The sequence below is a fragment of the Ranitomeya variabilis genome, chromosome 7, assembly GCF_051348905.1.
Source record: "Ranitomeya variabilis isolate aRanVar5 chromosome 7, aRanVar5.hap1, whole genome shotgun sequence".
In the NCBI taxonomy this organism is placed as follows: Eukaryota; Metazoa; Chordata; class Amphibia; order Anura; family Dendrobatidae; genus Ranitomeya; species Ranitomeya variabilis.
The window spans coordinates 123,720,391-123,738,675 of record NC_135238.1 but is presented as its reverse complement, the minus strand read 5'-3'; the positions used below and the strand labels follow the sequence as shown (position 1 = coordinate 123,738,675).

At 47.4% G+C, this 18,285-nt stretch overlaps 1 protein-coding gene across 3 annotated transcripts in view; it reads left to right on the top strand.

The window, feature by feature from the left end:
- Positions 1-18,285, top strand: part of PIKFYVE (phosphoinositide kinase, FYVE-type zinc finger containing) — a 450,712-nt gene that overhangs the window by 134,606 nt on the left and 297,821 nt on the right. For all 3 annotated transcript variants that reach the window (XM_077275690.1, XM_077275691.1, XM_077275692.1), the window contains 5 exons: positions 168-230; positions 622-751; positions 826-1,003; positions 7,401-7,475; positions 7,556-7,663. In XM_077275690.1, the coding sequence (XP_077131805.1) occupies positions 168-230; positions 622-751; positions 826-1,003; positions 7,401-7,475; positions 7,556-7,663 (554 nt within the window). The remainder of the gene's footprint in view (positions 1-167; positions 231-621; positions 752-825; positions 1,004-7,400; positions 7,476-7,555; positions 7,664-18,285) is intronic.

Here is an 18,285-nt window from a genome sequence, read left to right as displayed (position 1 = left end):
GCCCTGTCTGTGTCCGGTCTCCGGGATGAGCATCAGTCTGTGTGATTGCAGGGAGATGAGCAGTCATTTGGGGGTTTCCATGCAGATGACTTAGTCCAGGGCGCGCTCTGTGCTTTATATAGTCGGAACTTTTGAGTAATTTCTGTTCCCTCACTTTGCTCTTGTAGAGTTTCTTCTGTCTGAAGATGGTGGGCAGCAGATGATCTCAATAAGTGACGCATTTATAAAAGGTAACACTTTTTTTTGTCTTGTTTAAAGTGTATTTTTTTTATTTTTAACCCTAACAGATGGAGCAGGGTAACAGGGTAAGAAATCTGCACATACTTTTGGGTTTCCTGTATGGTGACAACTTAAGATCTGATGATTCCAGGCATTCATGGACATCCTGGCCTTCAATAGTAAAATGTGGCATGATAACCAGGGTTCTGGTAGGGGGAGACAATAGATTTGAGAAACTCAATGTGTGAGCTGTACAAGTGTGAAATAAAGGGGAAGCAGAGAGAGAAAGCAAAAGGAGTTTACAGAAAAAGGAAAATGTTAGAACCAGCAGAAAAGAGTCTGACTACTGGGCACACAATGATAAATATGCAGTGAGTAATCTGACTTTTTCTTTTATACTAGAGTCACTATTTAACAGACGTGTGGAGGAGAAATCAAAAGACCTTCCTTTTACTCCATTGGGCTGGCACCATAACACCCTGGATCAGCTGCGAGAAGAAAATGGAGAAAAACAGGCCATGGAAAGGCTCTTGTAAGGAACAGTCCTGTTTCTGTGTTAGCAGAATGGAGGCGCAGAACATTGAGAGTTTTGTTTCTCTCTTCCAGATCGGCCAACCACAGTCACATGATGTCGCTTTTGCAGCAGCTGCTGTACAATGAGTCGCTGTCGCTCTCTTGGCGAGACGTGATTGTGCCAGTCGTATGTCAGGTGGTGCAGACTGTCCGACCTGATGTCAAGAACGATGATGATATGGATATTCGCCAATATATCCACATCAAAAAAGTATGTGGTGTCATGTGGTGGAGCATTAGGTCCTCTTATTGTAGGCAGAATACTTGTGTATCCTCTACAATAGTGATCACTGCCAGAAAAAGCTCACTATTCTAGAAAGCCAGTGTTTTATTAAGCTTTACTTATTTTGGACGGATTTATAATTCACTGGGCTTTACAAATGAGTTGCATCTGTAACTGGCTTAAAGGAAATCTGGCGACACGTTTTTGCCACCTAATCTGACAGCAACATAATATAGAGACAGAGAACCTGATTCCTGTGCTGTCTCTTAGAGAGAGGGAGAGACTAAATGCCCGGTTAGAGAAGTATGGGGAGATCCAGGACAGGGCAAGGTATTTGATTCCTTGGGAAGAAAGGATATGTACTAGGAGGGAGTGGTCGACTCTGTCTGTTAAGTGTTGCATAACTGTTTGAGGTTGTGGAATAAAGGCATCTACAGTTAGGTCCATATATATTTGAACAGAGACATTTTTCTAATTTTGGTTATAGACATTACCACAATGAATTTTAAACAAAACAATACAGATGCAGTTGAAGTTCAGACTTTCAGCTTTCATTTGAGGGTATCCACATTAAAATTGGATGAAGGGTTTAGGAGTTTCAGCTCCTTAACATGTGCCACCCTGTTTTTAAAGGGACCAAAAGTAATTGGACAATTAACTCCAAGGCTATTTCATGGACAGGTGTGGGCAGTCCCTTCGTTATGTCATTCTCAATTAAGCAGATAAAAGGCCTTTAGTTGATTTGAGATGTGGTGCTTGCATTTGGAAGGTTTTGCTGTGAAGTAAACATGTGGTCAAAGGAGCTCTCCATGCAGGTGAAACAAGCCATCCTTAAGCTGCGAAAACAGAAAAAACCCATCCGAGAAATTGCTACAATATTAGGAGTGGCAAAATCTACAGTTTGGTACATCCTGAGAAAGAAAGAAAGCACTGGTGAACTCATCACTGCAAAAAGACCTGGGCGCCCACGGAAGACAACAGTGGTGGATGATCGCAGAATAATCTCCATGTCAAGAGAAACCCCTTCACAACAGCCAACCAAGTGAACAACACTCTCCAGGAGGTAGGCGCATCAATATCCAAATCTACCATAAAGAGAAGACTGCATGAAAGTAAATACAGAGGGTTCACTGCACGGTGCAAGCCACTCATAAGCATCAAGAATAAAAAGGCTATACTGGACTTTGCTAAAAAACATCTTAAAAAGCCAGCACAGTTCTGGAAGAACATTCTTTGGACAGATGAAACCAAGATCAACCTCTACCAGAATGATGGAAAGAGAAAAGTATGGCAAAGGCGTGGTACAGCTCATGATCCAAAGCATACCACATCATCTGTAAACCACGGCGGAGGCAGTGTGATGGCTTGGGCATGCATGGCTGCCAGTGGCACTGGGTCACTAGTGTTTATTGATGATGTGACACAGGACAGAAGCAGCCGAATGAATTCTGAGGTATTCAGAGCCACACTGTGTGCTCAGATCCAGCCAAATGCAGCCAAACTGATTGGTTGTCGTTTCATACTACAGATGGACAATAACCCAAAACATAAAGCCAAAGCAACCCAGGCGTTTATTAAAGGGAACCTGTCACCCCGTTTTTTCAGTATGAGATAAAAATACCATTAAATAGGGCCTGAGCTGTGCTGGACAATAGTGTATTTTGTGTACCCCGATTCCCCACCTATGCTGCCGAAATACCTTACCAAAGTCGCCGTTTTCGCCTGTCAATCAAGGTGGTCTGGTGAATTGGGCGTGGTGAAATCGCTTCTTCTCCCCCAGATCTTGCTTATCTTTCCGTTGGTGGCGTAGTGGTTTGCCCATGCCCAACAGCGGAATGCTCTGCGCAGGTGAAGAAAAAGAGCGCGATCTGCGCTATTCTCCGCTTCTTCGCTGGCGGCGGCCATCTTCCTGAGACCGCGCATGTGCAGATGAAGCGCTCTGCTGCCCGGGGCTTCAGGAAAATGGCTGCGGGATGCCGCGCGTGCGCAGATGGGGATCGCGGCGGCCTTTTTCCTGAAGCCGAGATGCGGAAAATGGCCGCCGCGATCTCCATCTGCGCACGCACGGCATCCCGCGGCCATTTTCCTGAAGCCCCGGGCAGCAGAGCGCTCCATCTGCTCACGCGCGGCCTCAGGAAGATGGCCGCTGCCAGCGAAAAAGCGGAGAATAGCGCAGATCGCACTCTTTTTCTTCACCTGCGCAGTGTATTCCATTGTTCGGCATGCGCAAACCACTACGCCACCAACAGAAAGATAAGCAAGATCTGGGGGAGAAGAAGCGATTTCACGACGCCCATTTGACCAGACCACCTTGATTGACAGGCAAAAACGGTGACTTTGGTAAGGTATTTCGGCAGCATAGGTGGGGAATCAGGGTACACAAAATACGCTATTGTCCAGCACAGCTCAGGCCCTATTTAATGATATTTTTATCTCATACTGAAAAAACGGGGTTGACAGGTTCCCTTTAAAGCAAAGAAGTGGAATATTCTTGAATGGCCAAGTCAGTCACCTGATCTCAACCCAATTGAGCATGCATTTCACTTGTTAAAGACTAAACTTCAGACAGAAAGGCCCACAAACAAACAGCAACAGAAAACCACCGCAGTGAAGGCCTGGCAGAGCATCAAAAAGGAGGAAACACAGCGTCTGGTGATGTCCATGAGTTCAAGACTTCAGGCAGTCATTGCCAACAAAGGGTTTTCAACCAAGTACTAGAAATGAACATTTTATTTAAAATTATTGAATCTGTCCAATTACTTTTGGTCCCTTTAAAAACAGGGTGGCACATGTTAAGGAGCTGAAACTCCTAAACCCTTCATCCAATTTTAATGTGGATACCCTCAAATGAAAGCTGAAAGTCTGAACTTCAACTGCATCTGAATTGTTTTGTTTAAAATTCATTGTGGTAATGTCTATAACCAAAATTAGAAAAATGTCTCTGTCCAAATATATATGGACCTAACTGTATGCCTGATGAAGAGACCTGAGTAGTCTTGAAAGCTTGCAATTTGTTACCATCTTTTCAGTTAGCCATGAAAAGGTATCAACCACTGAGGACTCTCAATTCTAAATATTTTTCAGTGCAATGACATTGTTATATGGAGATTTATTGTTTTGTCTTGTTTCCTATAAAGAGAAAGTACTGTATTTTTCGGCCTATAAGATGCTCCTGACCATAAGACACACCCTAGGTTTGGACAGCAGAAAATGGGAGACATTTTTTCCTACTGATTGACACTTCCCTGGGGTTTTAAAGTGGAACGGTCATTATCACTAATGTGAATGCACTATGGTAGAATAGGAGGTAATGGATCTATGATTAGTGTTGCTCTGCAGCATGGGTATTATACACATAAAGCTGTGCAGCACATATATTATATACACCCTCTGTAACACACACATATATAATACACAAAACTACTGCATGGAGGGTACACACACTCAATACTGCTTCTTACACACACAACTTTGCCACATGCACAGTTACATGTACAGCTCTGCCACGTTCACAGTTACTCACAATTTTGCCACATGCAGTTACATATACAGCTCTGCCATGTGCACAGTTACATATACAGCTCAGCCACATGCACAGTTACATATACAGCTCTGCCACGTGCAGTTACATGTACAGCTCTGCCACATGCACAGTTACATATACAGCTCTGCCACATGCACAGTTACGTGTACGGCTCTGCCACATGCACAGTTGCATGTGCGGCTCTGCCACATGCACAGTTACATATGCAGCTCTGCCACATTCACAGTTATCTACAGCTCTGCCACATGCACAGTTACATATACAGCTCTGCCACATGCACATTTACATGTACAGCTCTGCCACGTGCACATTTACATGTACAGCTCTGCCACGTGCACATTTACATGTACAGCTCTGCCACGTGCACATTTACATGTACAGCTCTGCCACGTGCATAGTTACATATACAGCTCTGCCACATTCACAGTTACTCACAACTTTGCCAAATGCAGTTACATATACAGCTCTGCCACGTGCACAGTTACATATACAGCTCTGCCACATGCACAGTTACATGTACAGCTCTGCCACGTGCACAGTTACATGTACAGCTCTGCCACGTGCACAGTTACATGTACAGCTCTGCCACGTGCACAGTTACATGTACAGCTCTGCCACGTGCACAGTTACATGTACAGCTCTGCCACATGCACAGTTACATGTACAGCTCTGCCACATGCACAGTTACATGTACAGCTCTGCCACGTGCACAGTTACATGTACGGCTCTGCCACATGCACAATTACATGTACAGCTCTGCCACGTGCACATTTGCATGTACAGCTCTGCCACGTGCATAGTTACATATACAGCTCTGCCACGTGCACATTTACATGTACAGCTCTGCCACGTGCATAGTTACATATACAGCTCTGCCACATTCACAGTTACTCACAACTTTGCCACATGCACAGTTACATATACAGCTCTGCCACGTGCACAGTTACATGTACAGCTCTGCCACGTGCATAGTTACATATACAGCTCTGCCACATTCACAGTTACTCACAACTTTGCCACATGCACAGTTACATATACAGCTCTGCCACGTGCACAGTTACATATACAGCTCTGTCACGTGCACAGTTACATGTACAGCTCTGCCACGTGCACAGTTACATGTACAGCTCTGCCACGTGCACAGTTGCATGTACAGCTCTGCCACATGCACAGTTACATGTACAGCTCTGCCACGTGCACATTTGCATGTACAGCTCTGCCACGTGCATAGTTACATATACAGCTTTGCCACGTGCACAGTTACATATACAGCTCTGCCACAAGCACAGTTACATATACAGCTCTGCGACATGCACAGTTACATGTACAGCTCTGCCCCGTGCACAGTTACATGTACAGCTCTGCCCCGTGCACATTTACATGTACAGCTCTTCCACATGCACAGTTACATATACAGCTCTGCCACGTGCATAGTTACATATACAGCTCTGCCACATTCACAGTTACTCACAACTTTGCCACATGCACAGTTACATATACAGCTCTGCCACATGCACAGTTACATGTACAGCTCTGCCACGTGCACAGTTACATGTACAGCTCTGCCATGTGCACAGTTACATGTACAGCTCTGCCACGTGCACAGTTACATGTACAGCTCTGCCACGTGCACAGTTACATGTAGAGCTCTGCCACATGCACAGTTACATGTACAGCTCTGCCACGTGCACAGTTACATGTACGGCTCTGCCACATGCACAATTACATGTACAGCTCTGCCACGTGCATATTTGCATGTACAGCTCTGCCACGTGCATAGTTACATATACAGCTCTGCCACGTGCACAGTTACATATACAGCTCTGCCACAAGCACAGTTACATATACAGCTCTGCCACATGCACAGTTACATATACAGTTCTGCCCCGTGCACAGTTACATGTACAGCTCTGCCCCGTGCACAGTTACATGTACAGCTCTGCCACGTGCACAGTTACATATACAGCTCTGCCACGTGCACAGTTACATAAACAGCTCTGCCACGTGCACAGTTACATAAACAGCTCTGCCACGTGCACAGTTACATAAACAGCTCTGCCACGTGCAGTTACATATACAGCTCTGCCACGTGCAGTTACATATACAGCTCTGCCATGTACACAGTTACATATACAGCTCTGCCACGTACACAGTTGCATATACTACTTATACAGCTCTGCCACATCCACAGTTACATGTACAGCTTTGCCCTGTGCACATTTACTTACACACTCACATTATTAATTACCTCATTTTGAAGTTCCTTCCAGTCATATGACTGATCACATGATCCTTGAGCTAGTTGGTTGGAAGGCCCTCCAGCTGCCCAGGAGGTGCCCTGCACCGATCACCTTGATCAGTGTGTGGCAGGAGGAGAGAGTGCAGTTTTCTGTGGTTGGAAAGGACACGTTGACAGCCCTCTACTCTTTAACAGGAAGCTGCTTTCAGACTATTAAACTCACTTACTGTTAAGCAAGATTTGTTTGTTGCTAAAAAGTATGTCTGTAATCCGAAAAATACGATAATTGCAGGGAAAGTGACATACAGATATCGCACCCACCGTCATTGCCACACAATACACTGTGACTGAAACATCTAAAGCATTTTATTGGTCAAAAGTTGCATCTTCCTCATTTCCCAGTAGCTTCTAGTCCCCTGTTCCCTGCCTCTCCTTTAGTCAAAAAATGTCAGCAGTATGTTTGTCTTTCACATTTTTTCTTTCTACATTGTTGAACTGGAATATTTTCCAGAACGGCCATTCTTCGTTATGGCATACACCTACATGGTTTAGATTTCATCCTACAGTTTGTTATACATATATTTATTATGTGTTTTGTATAGATCCCTGGTGGAAAAAAAGCCGACTCCATGGTGGTTAATGGTTTTGTCTGCACCAAAAATATTGCCCACAAAAAGGTAATGTCCTTCCTGTCGTGCAGATGTATCCTGTACAGATGTTATCTTACCTGTGCTTACTTTTGTTTTCTTTGTTTCAGATGAATCCCAGCATTAAAACCCCCAAAATTCTGCTGTTAAAATGCTCCATTGAATATTTGTACCGAGAAGAGACAAAGTTTACATGCATTGATCCAATCGTCCTTCAGGTTAGTCATAGAAAATCAAATCCAGACTTGCGGAGGACTGAAACTTGGACTCGGGTCACCTAAACCGAGACAGCGGGCAGCACGGTGGCTCAGTGGTTAGCACTAAAGCTTTGCAGCACTTGGGTCCTGGGTTCAAATCCCACCAAGGAAAACATCTGAAAAGAGTTTGCATGGGTTCTCTCCGGGTACTCTGGATGGAAAACAGTCTCAAAAATCCACACAGAGCATGGACTACTACTGTTAGTGATTGTATGGTCCAGATATAAGTGATGTACCCCATCGTTCAGTGTTGGCTATTATTCAATTATTTATTAATGACAGAAAATGGGATTAATGGTGTTTCTATTTTGCAGATGACACCAGACTATGTAATATAGTGGTAATATAGTGCAGTCTATGGAGGATGTGCATAAGTTACAGGCTGATATGGACACACTGATGTTTGGGCATCCACTTGGCAGATGAGTTTCAGTGTGGATCAATGTAAAGTTATGCATCTGGGCACCAATAAGACATGGGCACCAAATGTTAAAAGAGAGTACAACTAGGAGTCACTAGAGAAGGATCTGGGTGTACTTGTAGGTCGTAGAATAAATAAGCATAGTTACTTACCGATAACGGTATTTCTCAGAGCCCATGACAGCACCACGGAGAGAGGGGATCCGCCCTTCAGGGACAGGGAACCTACAGAATAAAAGGGCGGTACCTCTCCCTCACATTAGTGGTTTACAGAGCATCAGAGGACCTCCGGGTTAATAATAACAGAAATATATACACATTATAATATTGCTTATCATAAGAAAACACCGTGCCTATACAAAAAACACGCTACAGACAGTAAAACGTGCTCACCGCACACGTGATGGGTGGGAATAAACAGGTGCTGTCATGGGCTCTGAGAAATACCGTTATCGGTAAGTAACTATGCTTTTCTCAGTCTCCCATGACAGCCCCACGTAGAGAATTACAGAGATTTTGTAGTTTAGGGAGGGACCACAGCCTGAAGAACCCTTCTTCCGAAGGTTATAACAGACGCGGAGGTTAGATCTAGGCGATAGTGTTTAAAAAAGGTTGAAGGTGATGACCAGGTGTCTTGCTTTACAGATTTGTTCTATCGATGCCTCAGACCTCTCCACCCCTGAGGTCGCCATGGCCCTTGTTGAATAAGCTTTCATCCCCTCTGGAACGATGTTCCCACTGGATAAGTATGCCAAGGCTATTGCATCTCTTATCCACCTTGCTACTCTGAGACGCCTTGAGTCCCTTTCTAGGCCCCTGGAAACACACAAAGAGAGAGCCTTCCTTCCTACGTCTCTGAGTGGACTCTAGGTACTGAACCAGACATCTCTTAACGTCTAGAGTATGACATTTTTCCTCTTTCCTATTCCTAGGATTTGAGCAAAAGGAGGGAAGGACTACCTCTTGGGACCTATGGAATCAAGGCTGTACAGGTGCATACGCATTGTCCGTGCGGCTCCCACTTCATCACCAATGCTAGACAGCGGTGATAAAGTGGGGCGGACGGTCCCTCTCCTCATCCTATAGAAAGGAAGATGGAGTTAGGGTGCCTGCACCGTCTGCTTGGTTACACACAGCCCCCCTCACGTGGGCGCCGGCATTCAAGAAGGGCTGCCTGTGTGTGTGTGGGGGGGGGGGCTATGAGGGCTCCTGAGGTGCGCATCGTACCGGGGGTCTGGAGGGCAGGACTGCTCTGTGGGCTCATCTCTTTCCTGGCGTCGCTGCGGTCTGGCTGTGCTGGCGGCTGGAGTTTTTTTTTTTTCTGCCGGTGGCGCCGCGGTCTCCTTGTTTCTGGCGACGCCGTGGCCTGTGTATTACGGGCGGCAACACGGTCTCCTTGTTTCTGGTGGTGCCGCGGCCTGTGTGTTAAGGGCGGCGCCGCACTGCGGACCGCCAGCGTCACTTCCGGGGCGGCCGATAATTTAGTCCCTGGCTTCTAGCAAGAAGTAGGCCGCGGACAGAAGTCCCGCCCTTTCCGGCCGTGTCATTTTCGGCGGCTCCGCCCCCTCCCTCTCCTCGCCGAAGTGCTGGGAAAGCAACTTCTAGTCCACAGACGCTGCCTTTTCCAGTTCCGCTCACTAGTGGGGGGGGCTCTTTTTCAAAAAGGCAGCTCGGATTCTTCGCTCTGGGACAGGTTCCACAGAACGAACGGGGACACAGGACTGGGGTAAGTGCTACTCCCCCCAGCCTGACAGCATTAAGCGCTGCATTGCTACAGCCTATCTAGATCTTCCTGATTATAGCATTGCAGGGCACCATGTCTACAAAAGAGAAAACTCACACGGTACTATATACTACATGTGTAGTCTGTTGGTTCGCTTTTCCGCATGCCCAGAGTAATCGTCTCTGTGAGGCCTGCGACACTGAACGCACTCAGGAGCCCTCCCCTGCGACTCAGGTAGAAGCCGTGGTTTCTCCCCCGGAATGGGTCACGTCCTTGTCACAGTCTGTGGCATCCCTAACTAAGGCAATCGAGACCCTGCAGACCCCGGCTGGGGCCAGGGACAGTGGTTCACCTGCTGTTGAGAGGTCTTCTGACTCTCAGAAGCCTTCGGCCTGCAGGGGCCGTGCTTGCACTAGGCAGACGCGGGGAAAGCGAACCCACACAGCGTCTCCTGGTCCGTCAGGAGCATCTGCTTCCTGGAGTTCCCCCTCTCGTTCACCTTCTCCAGTGGAGAGCGGTGAACTCGGTTCGGACTACGATTCCGAGGGATCCCTCAATCTAGAGGCCCCTGATTACCAGTCAGTAGACAGTCTAATTGAAGCTGTCAACCAGACCCTGGGTATACATGACGAATCTACCCTTGACCTCTGGTCATAAGGTATCATTCAATAGGGCCAAGCAGTCTCATAGGGTGTTCGCTTCTCACCCCGAGTTTGAGGACTTAGTCCAACGTCACAGGGAGCACCCAGATAGTCGTTTTGCGGGACAAAAGGCTCTGGATGTTAGATACCCTTTTGCTCCTGAACTGCGTAAGAAATGGGCAGAATCCCCTTCAGTAGATCCCCCGGTTTCTCGTTTGACCTCTAATACACTGTTATCCCTTCCCAATGGCTCATCTATTAAGGATCCTACTCATTGGCTTATTGATAGTTTGGCTCGTTCAGTCTTTGAGGCTTCAGGTTCAGCTCTCTCGCCCTCTTTTGCGGCGACGTGGGTAGCTAAGACCATGATGTCCTGGTCAGAGTCTTTGACCAAAGCTCTTCAGGAGCGGGATCTTCCAGTGGAGTTGACTGAGATGTCAAATCAAATAGCTCTGGCTGGGAGCTACCTGATCAATGCATCTTTAGACGCAGCAAACTGTGCGGCTTCAGCGACAGCAAACGATATTGCCATCAGAAGGGCTCTTTGGTTGAGAACATGGCGAGCAGATTCTACCTCTAAGAAATCTCTTACAACCCTTCCTTATCAGGGGGGCCGATTATTTGGAGAAAAATTGGATCAGCTCATTTCTGATACAACTGGAGGGAAAAGCAATTTTCTTCCACAGCAGAGGATTAAGCAGCCTTTTCGTCGCCAGTTCCAGGCTGGCTTTAAGCCCTTTCGCAATACCAGGTGGACCCCAATGTCAAATCCTGCTGCTCCAGGGCAACCCAATCAGGACTGAGATCATCAGATCTCCTACAGGGCTAACCCGTTGGGAAGAATGCAATCCCAGGGGAGAGGGAGGGGATCTAGGTCCCATAGGTTTTCGGCCAAATGACTGGAGTCGGTCTCTGGTCTACGCCGACAAAGTAGGCGGCCACCTACTCCTTTTTCACCAGTCCTTGCTCACTGTGGTTCACGACAGATGGGTAAGAGAACTGGTGTCTTCAGAATACAAGATAGAGTTTGTCAACCTCCCCCTGTGCCGGTTCTTTCCCAGCTCAAAATCCCGGGTACAGGCCCTGTTCAATTCTATAGAGTCTCTTCGGCTCCGCGGGGTCATTATTCCAGTTCCAAAGGAAGAAAGATTTCAGGGGTTCTATTCCAACCTGTTCTTAGTTCCCAAGAAGGACGGATCGTTAAGGCCCATTCTGGACCTGAAACGTTTAAACAGGTTTGTCAACATTCGTCGCTTTCGAATGAAATCTCTTTGATCGGTCATTGTGTCAATGGAAAAGGGAGAATTCTTAGCTTCAATAGATATTCAATATGCATATCTGCACATTCCCATATTTCCTGCGCATCAAAAATTCCTACGCTTCGCCGTAGGCAATCTGCATTTTCAGTTCACAGCCTTACCTTTCGGGCTAGCCACCGCCCCCCCAGAGTTTTCACAAAGGTCATGGCGGCTGTTGTGTCCATCCTGCATTCTCGGGGCATACTCATTTTACTTTATTTAGACGATCTCCTCATCAAGGGACCGTCTTTTCGGGCCTGCGAGGAAAACATCAGCATTACTCTAGACACTCTTTCTCGTCTAGGGTGGCTGATGAACCGAGAAAAATTGTCTCTTGTACCATCCCGGAGAATTTCTTTTCTAGGGATGTGCTTCGATACCTTACAAGGCTTGACAATCCTACCTCGGGACAAGGTCCTGAGGCTTCGGCAAGAGGTGAAGACCCTTTGCTGGCCTGTCTATCACACAGTTTGGTTTTGCATGAGGGTCTTAGGGAGGATGGTGGTGGCAATGGAAGCAGTGCCATTTGCGCAACTCCATCTTTGCCCTCTCCAACATGCTCTGTTATCAGCATGGGATAGGAATCGATTCTCTCTCAACCTCAGGTGCCGTCTATCTTTCCAGGTCAGACAGGATCTCTCATGGTGGTCAACGAGCCCATCTCTTCAACAGGGGAAACCTTTTCCCTCAGTCCATTGGCTGGTTGTCACGACAGACGCCAGCCTTCTAGGTTGGGGACCAGTATTTTTCCGCCACACAGCCCAGGGACGCTGGTCCTCGCAGGAGTCAACCCTCCCGATCAATCTGTTGGAGATTCGGGCAATTCGGAATGGCATTGCAGCATTTTCATTATCTCTTGGCAGGTCGCCCTGTCTGCATTCAGTCGGACAATGCTACAGCGGTGGCATACATAAATCATCAAGGGGGTACCCGCAGCAGGGCGGCCATGCACGAGGTAAAACAGTTCCTCTGCTGGGCCGAGAGGAATCACTAGGTGATTTCAGCAGTCCACATCCCGGACGAGGAAAACTGGGCTGCGGATTTTCTCAGTCGACAGGGTCTTGCGTCCGGGGAATGGTCTCTACATCCCAAAGTATTTCAACAGATACTGTATGTCAACACTGGGGAACCCCGGACGTAGACCTGATGGCTTCCGGGAGGAATGCCAAAGTACCCAGGTTTGTCGCCCGGTATCGAGATCCACAGGCGATGGCTGTGGACGCGTTAGTTTTGCCTTGGGGCCAGTTTCATCTCCCATATCTGTTTCCCCCTCTAGGACTGCTCCCGAAGGTGAGGTCAATAAAGGTCTCAGAAAGGTCAAGACAGAAGGAGTCCCGGCAATCCTGTTCGCCCCAGATTGGCCTCGTCGGTCATGGTACGCATACCTAGTGCAGCTGCTCTCCGGAGCTCCGTGGCGGCTTCCGGACTGCCCGGATCTACTTTCGCAGGGCCCGATCTACCACCAGAACTTAGGGGCCCTGTGTTTAATGGCCTGGCCATTGAATCTTGGATCCTAACTCAGGCCGGGTTTCCCCAAGAGGTAGCCGCTACCATGATTAGCGCCCGGAAATCCGTCTCTGCACGTAGTTATCATCACACCTGGAAGGTTTTTCTTTCATGGTGCAGAGGGCGTGGGCTCCTCCCACTACGTATCTCCATCCCAAACATTTTTGTGTTTCTCCAAACCGGCCTGGATTCAGGGCTTGCACCAAGTACACTTAGAAGACAGATATCAGCCTTGTCTGTACTTTTTCAGCGCAGGATCGCTATTAATCTACAGGTAAAAACTTTCCTACAGGGAGTAGCTCATAAAGTTCCGCCTTACAGAGCCCCCCTGGATGCTTGGGACCTTAATCTGGTCTTAAGTGCCTTGCAGCAAGTTCCTTTCGAACGCCTTCAGGACGTCTCTTTAACTTACCTTTCCTGGAAAGTTGTATTCTTGGTGGCCATTACTTCAATTAGACGGTTATCGGAGCTGGCGGCTCTATCCTGTCGAGCTCCTTTTCTACAGTTCCATCAGGATAAAGTGGTGCTCAGACCAGCACCCTTCTTTTTACCAAAGGTGGTTTCTTCATTCCACATTAACGAGGACATTGTCTTGCCTTCTTTCTGTCCAGCGCCAGCGCACCGTGTGGAAAAAGCTCTCCATACGTTAGACCTAGTGAGAGCGCTGAGAACGTACGTGTCTCGGACAGCACCTTTTCGGCAGATGGATGCGCTGTTTGTCCTCCCTGAGGGTCGCAGGAAGGGACTTGCGGCCTCGAGATCAACCTTGGCCAGGTGGATACGATCGGCTATTCAGGAGGCCTACCGCGTCAAGGGAGTAGCCGTTCCGGCCGGAATCAAAGCGCATTCCACTCGGGCAGTGGGGGCTTCTTGGGCGCTTCGGCACCAGGCTTCAACAGAACAGGTTTGCAAGGCCGCAACCTGGTCTAGTTTGCATACCTTTTCCAAACACTACAATATCCACACTCAGACTTCTGCAGATACGAGTCTGGGTAGAAGGATTCTTCAGGCAGCGGTAGCGCACTTATAGCCGGCAGATGCCTGGATCTTATACCGGTGAGTTAATTCCCCGTCCAGGGACTGCTTTAGGACATCCCACAGTCCTGTGTCCCCCAATGAGGCGAAGGAGAAATAGGGATTTTTGTGTTACCGTAAAATCCTTTTCTCCGAGACGTTCATTGGGGGACACAGCTCCCTCCCTGTTAGCCAGATGGCTTTTTTTGTTTCATTTTTTTTCTGACTTGTTCAGTCAGTGAGGTTATTTTTAGACATGTTGTTTCTGTTTTAATGCGGATATGTTTTCCTTTTTTCTCTCCTACTGCTTTTGCACCAAACTGGGTTCGCCTGCGGCCGGTGTCAAGGTGTATACTGCGGAGGAGGAGCTAAACTTTTTTTATGTTTACTTAGTGTCAGCCTCCTGGCGGCAGTAGCATACACCCACAGTCCTGTGTCCCCCAATGAGCGTCTCGGAGAAAAGGATTTTACGGTGAGTAACACAAAAATCCCTATATCTCCCCTTTTATGGAAACTGCTAGTCTGAGGAATTTCCGAAACTGTTCGTGGATGGTGATGTGATACTACGTGTCGCTGAGATCCTAGATGGTCATAAAACAGTTCGGGAATAGTATTTTGATGATAGATTTTATTGACTCCATGTTGAATTTTTGTTTTTTGACATATCCATTCAGTTTCCGTAAATTTATTATTGTCCGTTAAGTGCCGTTTGGTTTCGATACTAGAAATAACAGGGAGTAAAAACCCTTCCCCATCTCTTGAGGGGGGTACTTCCTGAAGGACTGATTTGTTTACTAGGTTCAAGACCTCGCATTCTAGGGCCTTTTGTTCCTCTACAGAGGATCTTAGGGGAGTCACTACATAGTTTTGAGGGGGGAGAGAAAGTCTATCCGTAAGCCTGATTTGTTTAGATTTAATATCCAAGGGCTGCCTGAGATTTTTTCCCAGGCTGGAAGGAAATGGGTTACTGATTTGTTTAGATTTAATATCCAAGGGCTGCCTGAGATTTTTTCCCAGGCTGGAAGGAAATGTGTTACTCTTCCCCCCACCCTGGGCAAACCGTCACTTTGAAGATTTTTTGTCTTGGGAAGAATTACCAAAGAGGTACCCTCTGTTTTTCCTTTTTCGGTCATCCCATCTATTCTAAAGAGAAGTCTCGCACTCAACTTAAGTATTTTATGACTTGCAGATTTTATTAGTACTGAAGTAGCACTGGACTTCAGTACTAATAAAATCTGCAAGTCATAAAATACTTAAGTTGAGTGCGAGACTTCTCTTTAGTTTACTATATGTTTTGGGTACCTAGTCTCTGCACCTGAGAAATAGCAGTGCACACGGTGTTTTTGTTCATATATCCCATCTATTCTGACCTCCCAGGGTTTTCCTACGAAAAAACTTTTTGCTCCGAAGGGACCATTTTTTGCTCCGAAGGGACCGTTTAAATGACACAGGTCCTAGGTTTGGGAATCCCTTTTTATTGTCTCTTGCTTTTTGGCGGCTATCATCCAAAGTTTCTCTGAATGAATATTGGCCCTCACATGGGATCGAGCATAACTTAAGTTTAGTCTGTAGGTCCTCTGGCCAACATTTAAGCCATAAGGTTCTCTGGACTGCATCTGAAAGGGCTGCAGATTTAGGCTATGTGCACACATTGCGGATTTTGCTGCGGATCCGCAGCGGATTGGCCGCTGCGGATTCGCAGCAGTTTTCCATGAGTTTACAGTACCATGCAAACCTATGGAAAACAAAATCCTCAGTGCACATGCTGCAGAAAAAAACGCGCTGTTTTTTCCTCAGCATGTCAATTCTTTGTGCGGATTCCGCAGCGGTTTACACCTGCTCCATAATAGGAATCCACAGGTGGAATCCGCACAAAAAACGCTAAAAAAAGCGTTAATTCCACAGTAAATCCACAGTGCGGATTTCCTGCGGATTTACCAAAGTCAGTGCAGAAAAATCCTCACACCTTTCCGCAACGTGTGCACATACCCTAAGATGTTAAATAGACAGAATAAGCCGATGAATCTGCTAGAAAGGCCGCTGCACCTCTTATCATGGGAATGGATTCTAAGAGTTTATTTCTGGGCGCCCCTTCCCTTAGTTGTTTTTCCAGCTGGTCTACCCATACCATTAGTGATCTGGAGGTACGTTTTGCCGCTACTGCTGGCCAAAGGCTTCCCCCTGCTGACTCCCAGGCCCCTTTAAGAAATGTGTCAGCTTTTTATCTAAGGGGTCTGTAAGTGTACCCATGTCCTCAAAGGGGAGGGCAAATTTTTTTCGAGGCTTTAGCTACAGCAACGTCTAGTCTAGGGGCTTTATCCCAAGATGAGGATGCCTCCTCTTCAAAGGGGTATTACCTTCTAAGGGAAGATACCAAGGAATTTTTTCTATCTGGCGTTTCCCATTCTTTTTTGAGTAAAGCCTTGATATTTTCATTAAGAGGGAATGCTTTGTGTTTCTTTTGCCCTAATCCTCCAAACATAATGTCTTGTACTGATTTATCAGGACGAGGGTCTACCATACCCATAGTAGATCTCACTGCTTTTACTAGTGAGTCTACATCGTCAAGGGGAAAACAATGACGCCCCCCATTTCCTCATCCGAGGATGCGGAGGAAGAGTCTGACATATCCGAGTCAATAGTCTCAGAGGTCGAAGGGTCAGATTGAGAATATGTTATGGGGTCCTTCTTTTTGGCTTTATCTCTCTGTTTTAGGGATGGAAGGGCACTCTGGACCTCTGATCTGATTACAGATCTGAGTACTGAAGCAAAATCCAGGGTTTCCTCTCAAACCATTTGTTTTGTACAAGAGTCACAGAGCTTCTTGATCCAGGATTCCGGCAAGGCTCTGTCACAGGTGGGACAACTCCTGTTTTTCCTTTTCCCCAGTCTCTTCCTACCCTAATGAAGGGAAGAGAAGGACCCACATTACAATAGTGAACTTTCTCGAAGATCACCAGTGGATGCGGTCACAGGTACCGGTTCTGGAGGAAGGATAGGGTCTCGGAGAGGATCATCCACGGAAGGAGACATGCTCGTTGCAGCAGATTTGCTGTGCTGCGTGCAATGGCTACTGGACCGGTTCCTCCTTCCTTGATCCTGCCCTTCTGAGTGCTTGCGGCGGTGATGTTGCTGCTGCTGCCATTGTCTAAGCTGTGGCTGCTGCTGTTGCTGCTCCTGCTGCTGGTCACTGTCCTCCATTCTGAGGGACTGCATTCAGCAAGAGTGCAGCAGGTTTTTTAAAATTGCCGCGCGCATGACATCACCTCCCCCAACCGAAAAGCGCCTGTGGGCATCCGCCCACCCGGGAACCCCGAAGAACTTAATTGCATCCGAGTTGGTGGCCATCTTGGGGCACCCACGCTCCATTGCGCGTGCGCCTGCCCAAACCCGGAAGTCTCCCTTTATTTCCGGTGCGGCGGCCATCTTGTCGCACCATCAGGGTACACACTATCCGTGTGTATCCCTGTCGGGAACCCGGAACCCCTACCTCCTTTCCGGAGCAGCGGCCACGCTTCTCCTCCGCTCACCCTGCAGACCCCTAGGATGGCCCTGGATCATCCGGATCTTCATCAGACGGTGTCCTACAATTCAGGTACCACAAAACTGAAGGTTCCCCGTCAGGGACAGGAAACCACTGATGCAAGGGAGAGGTACCGCCCTTTTATTCTGTAGGTTCCCTGTCCCTGAAGGGCGGATCCCCTCTCTCCGTGGTGCTGTCATGGGAGACTGAGAAAAGAGCATGCAATGTCGATCAGCGGCTTCTAAAGCCAGTAGGAAAAAGCCAAGTCTTAAGAGGCCTGGACTCGTGGAACAGAGATGCAATGCTGCCACCATACAAAGGGCTAGTGCGACCTCCTCTGGAAGATGCTGCTCATTTCTGGCCTCCAGTTCATAGGAAGAATGCGCTGGAGTTCACAAAGTTACAAAGAATAACCACAAAACTGATGATTGACATGGAGGATCTGGTTTTGAGGAAAG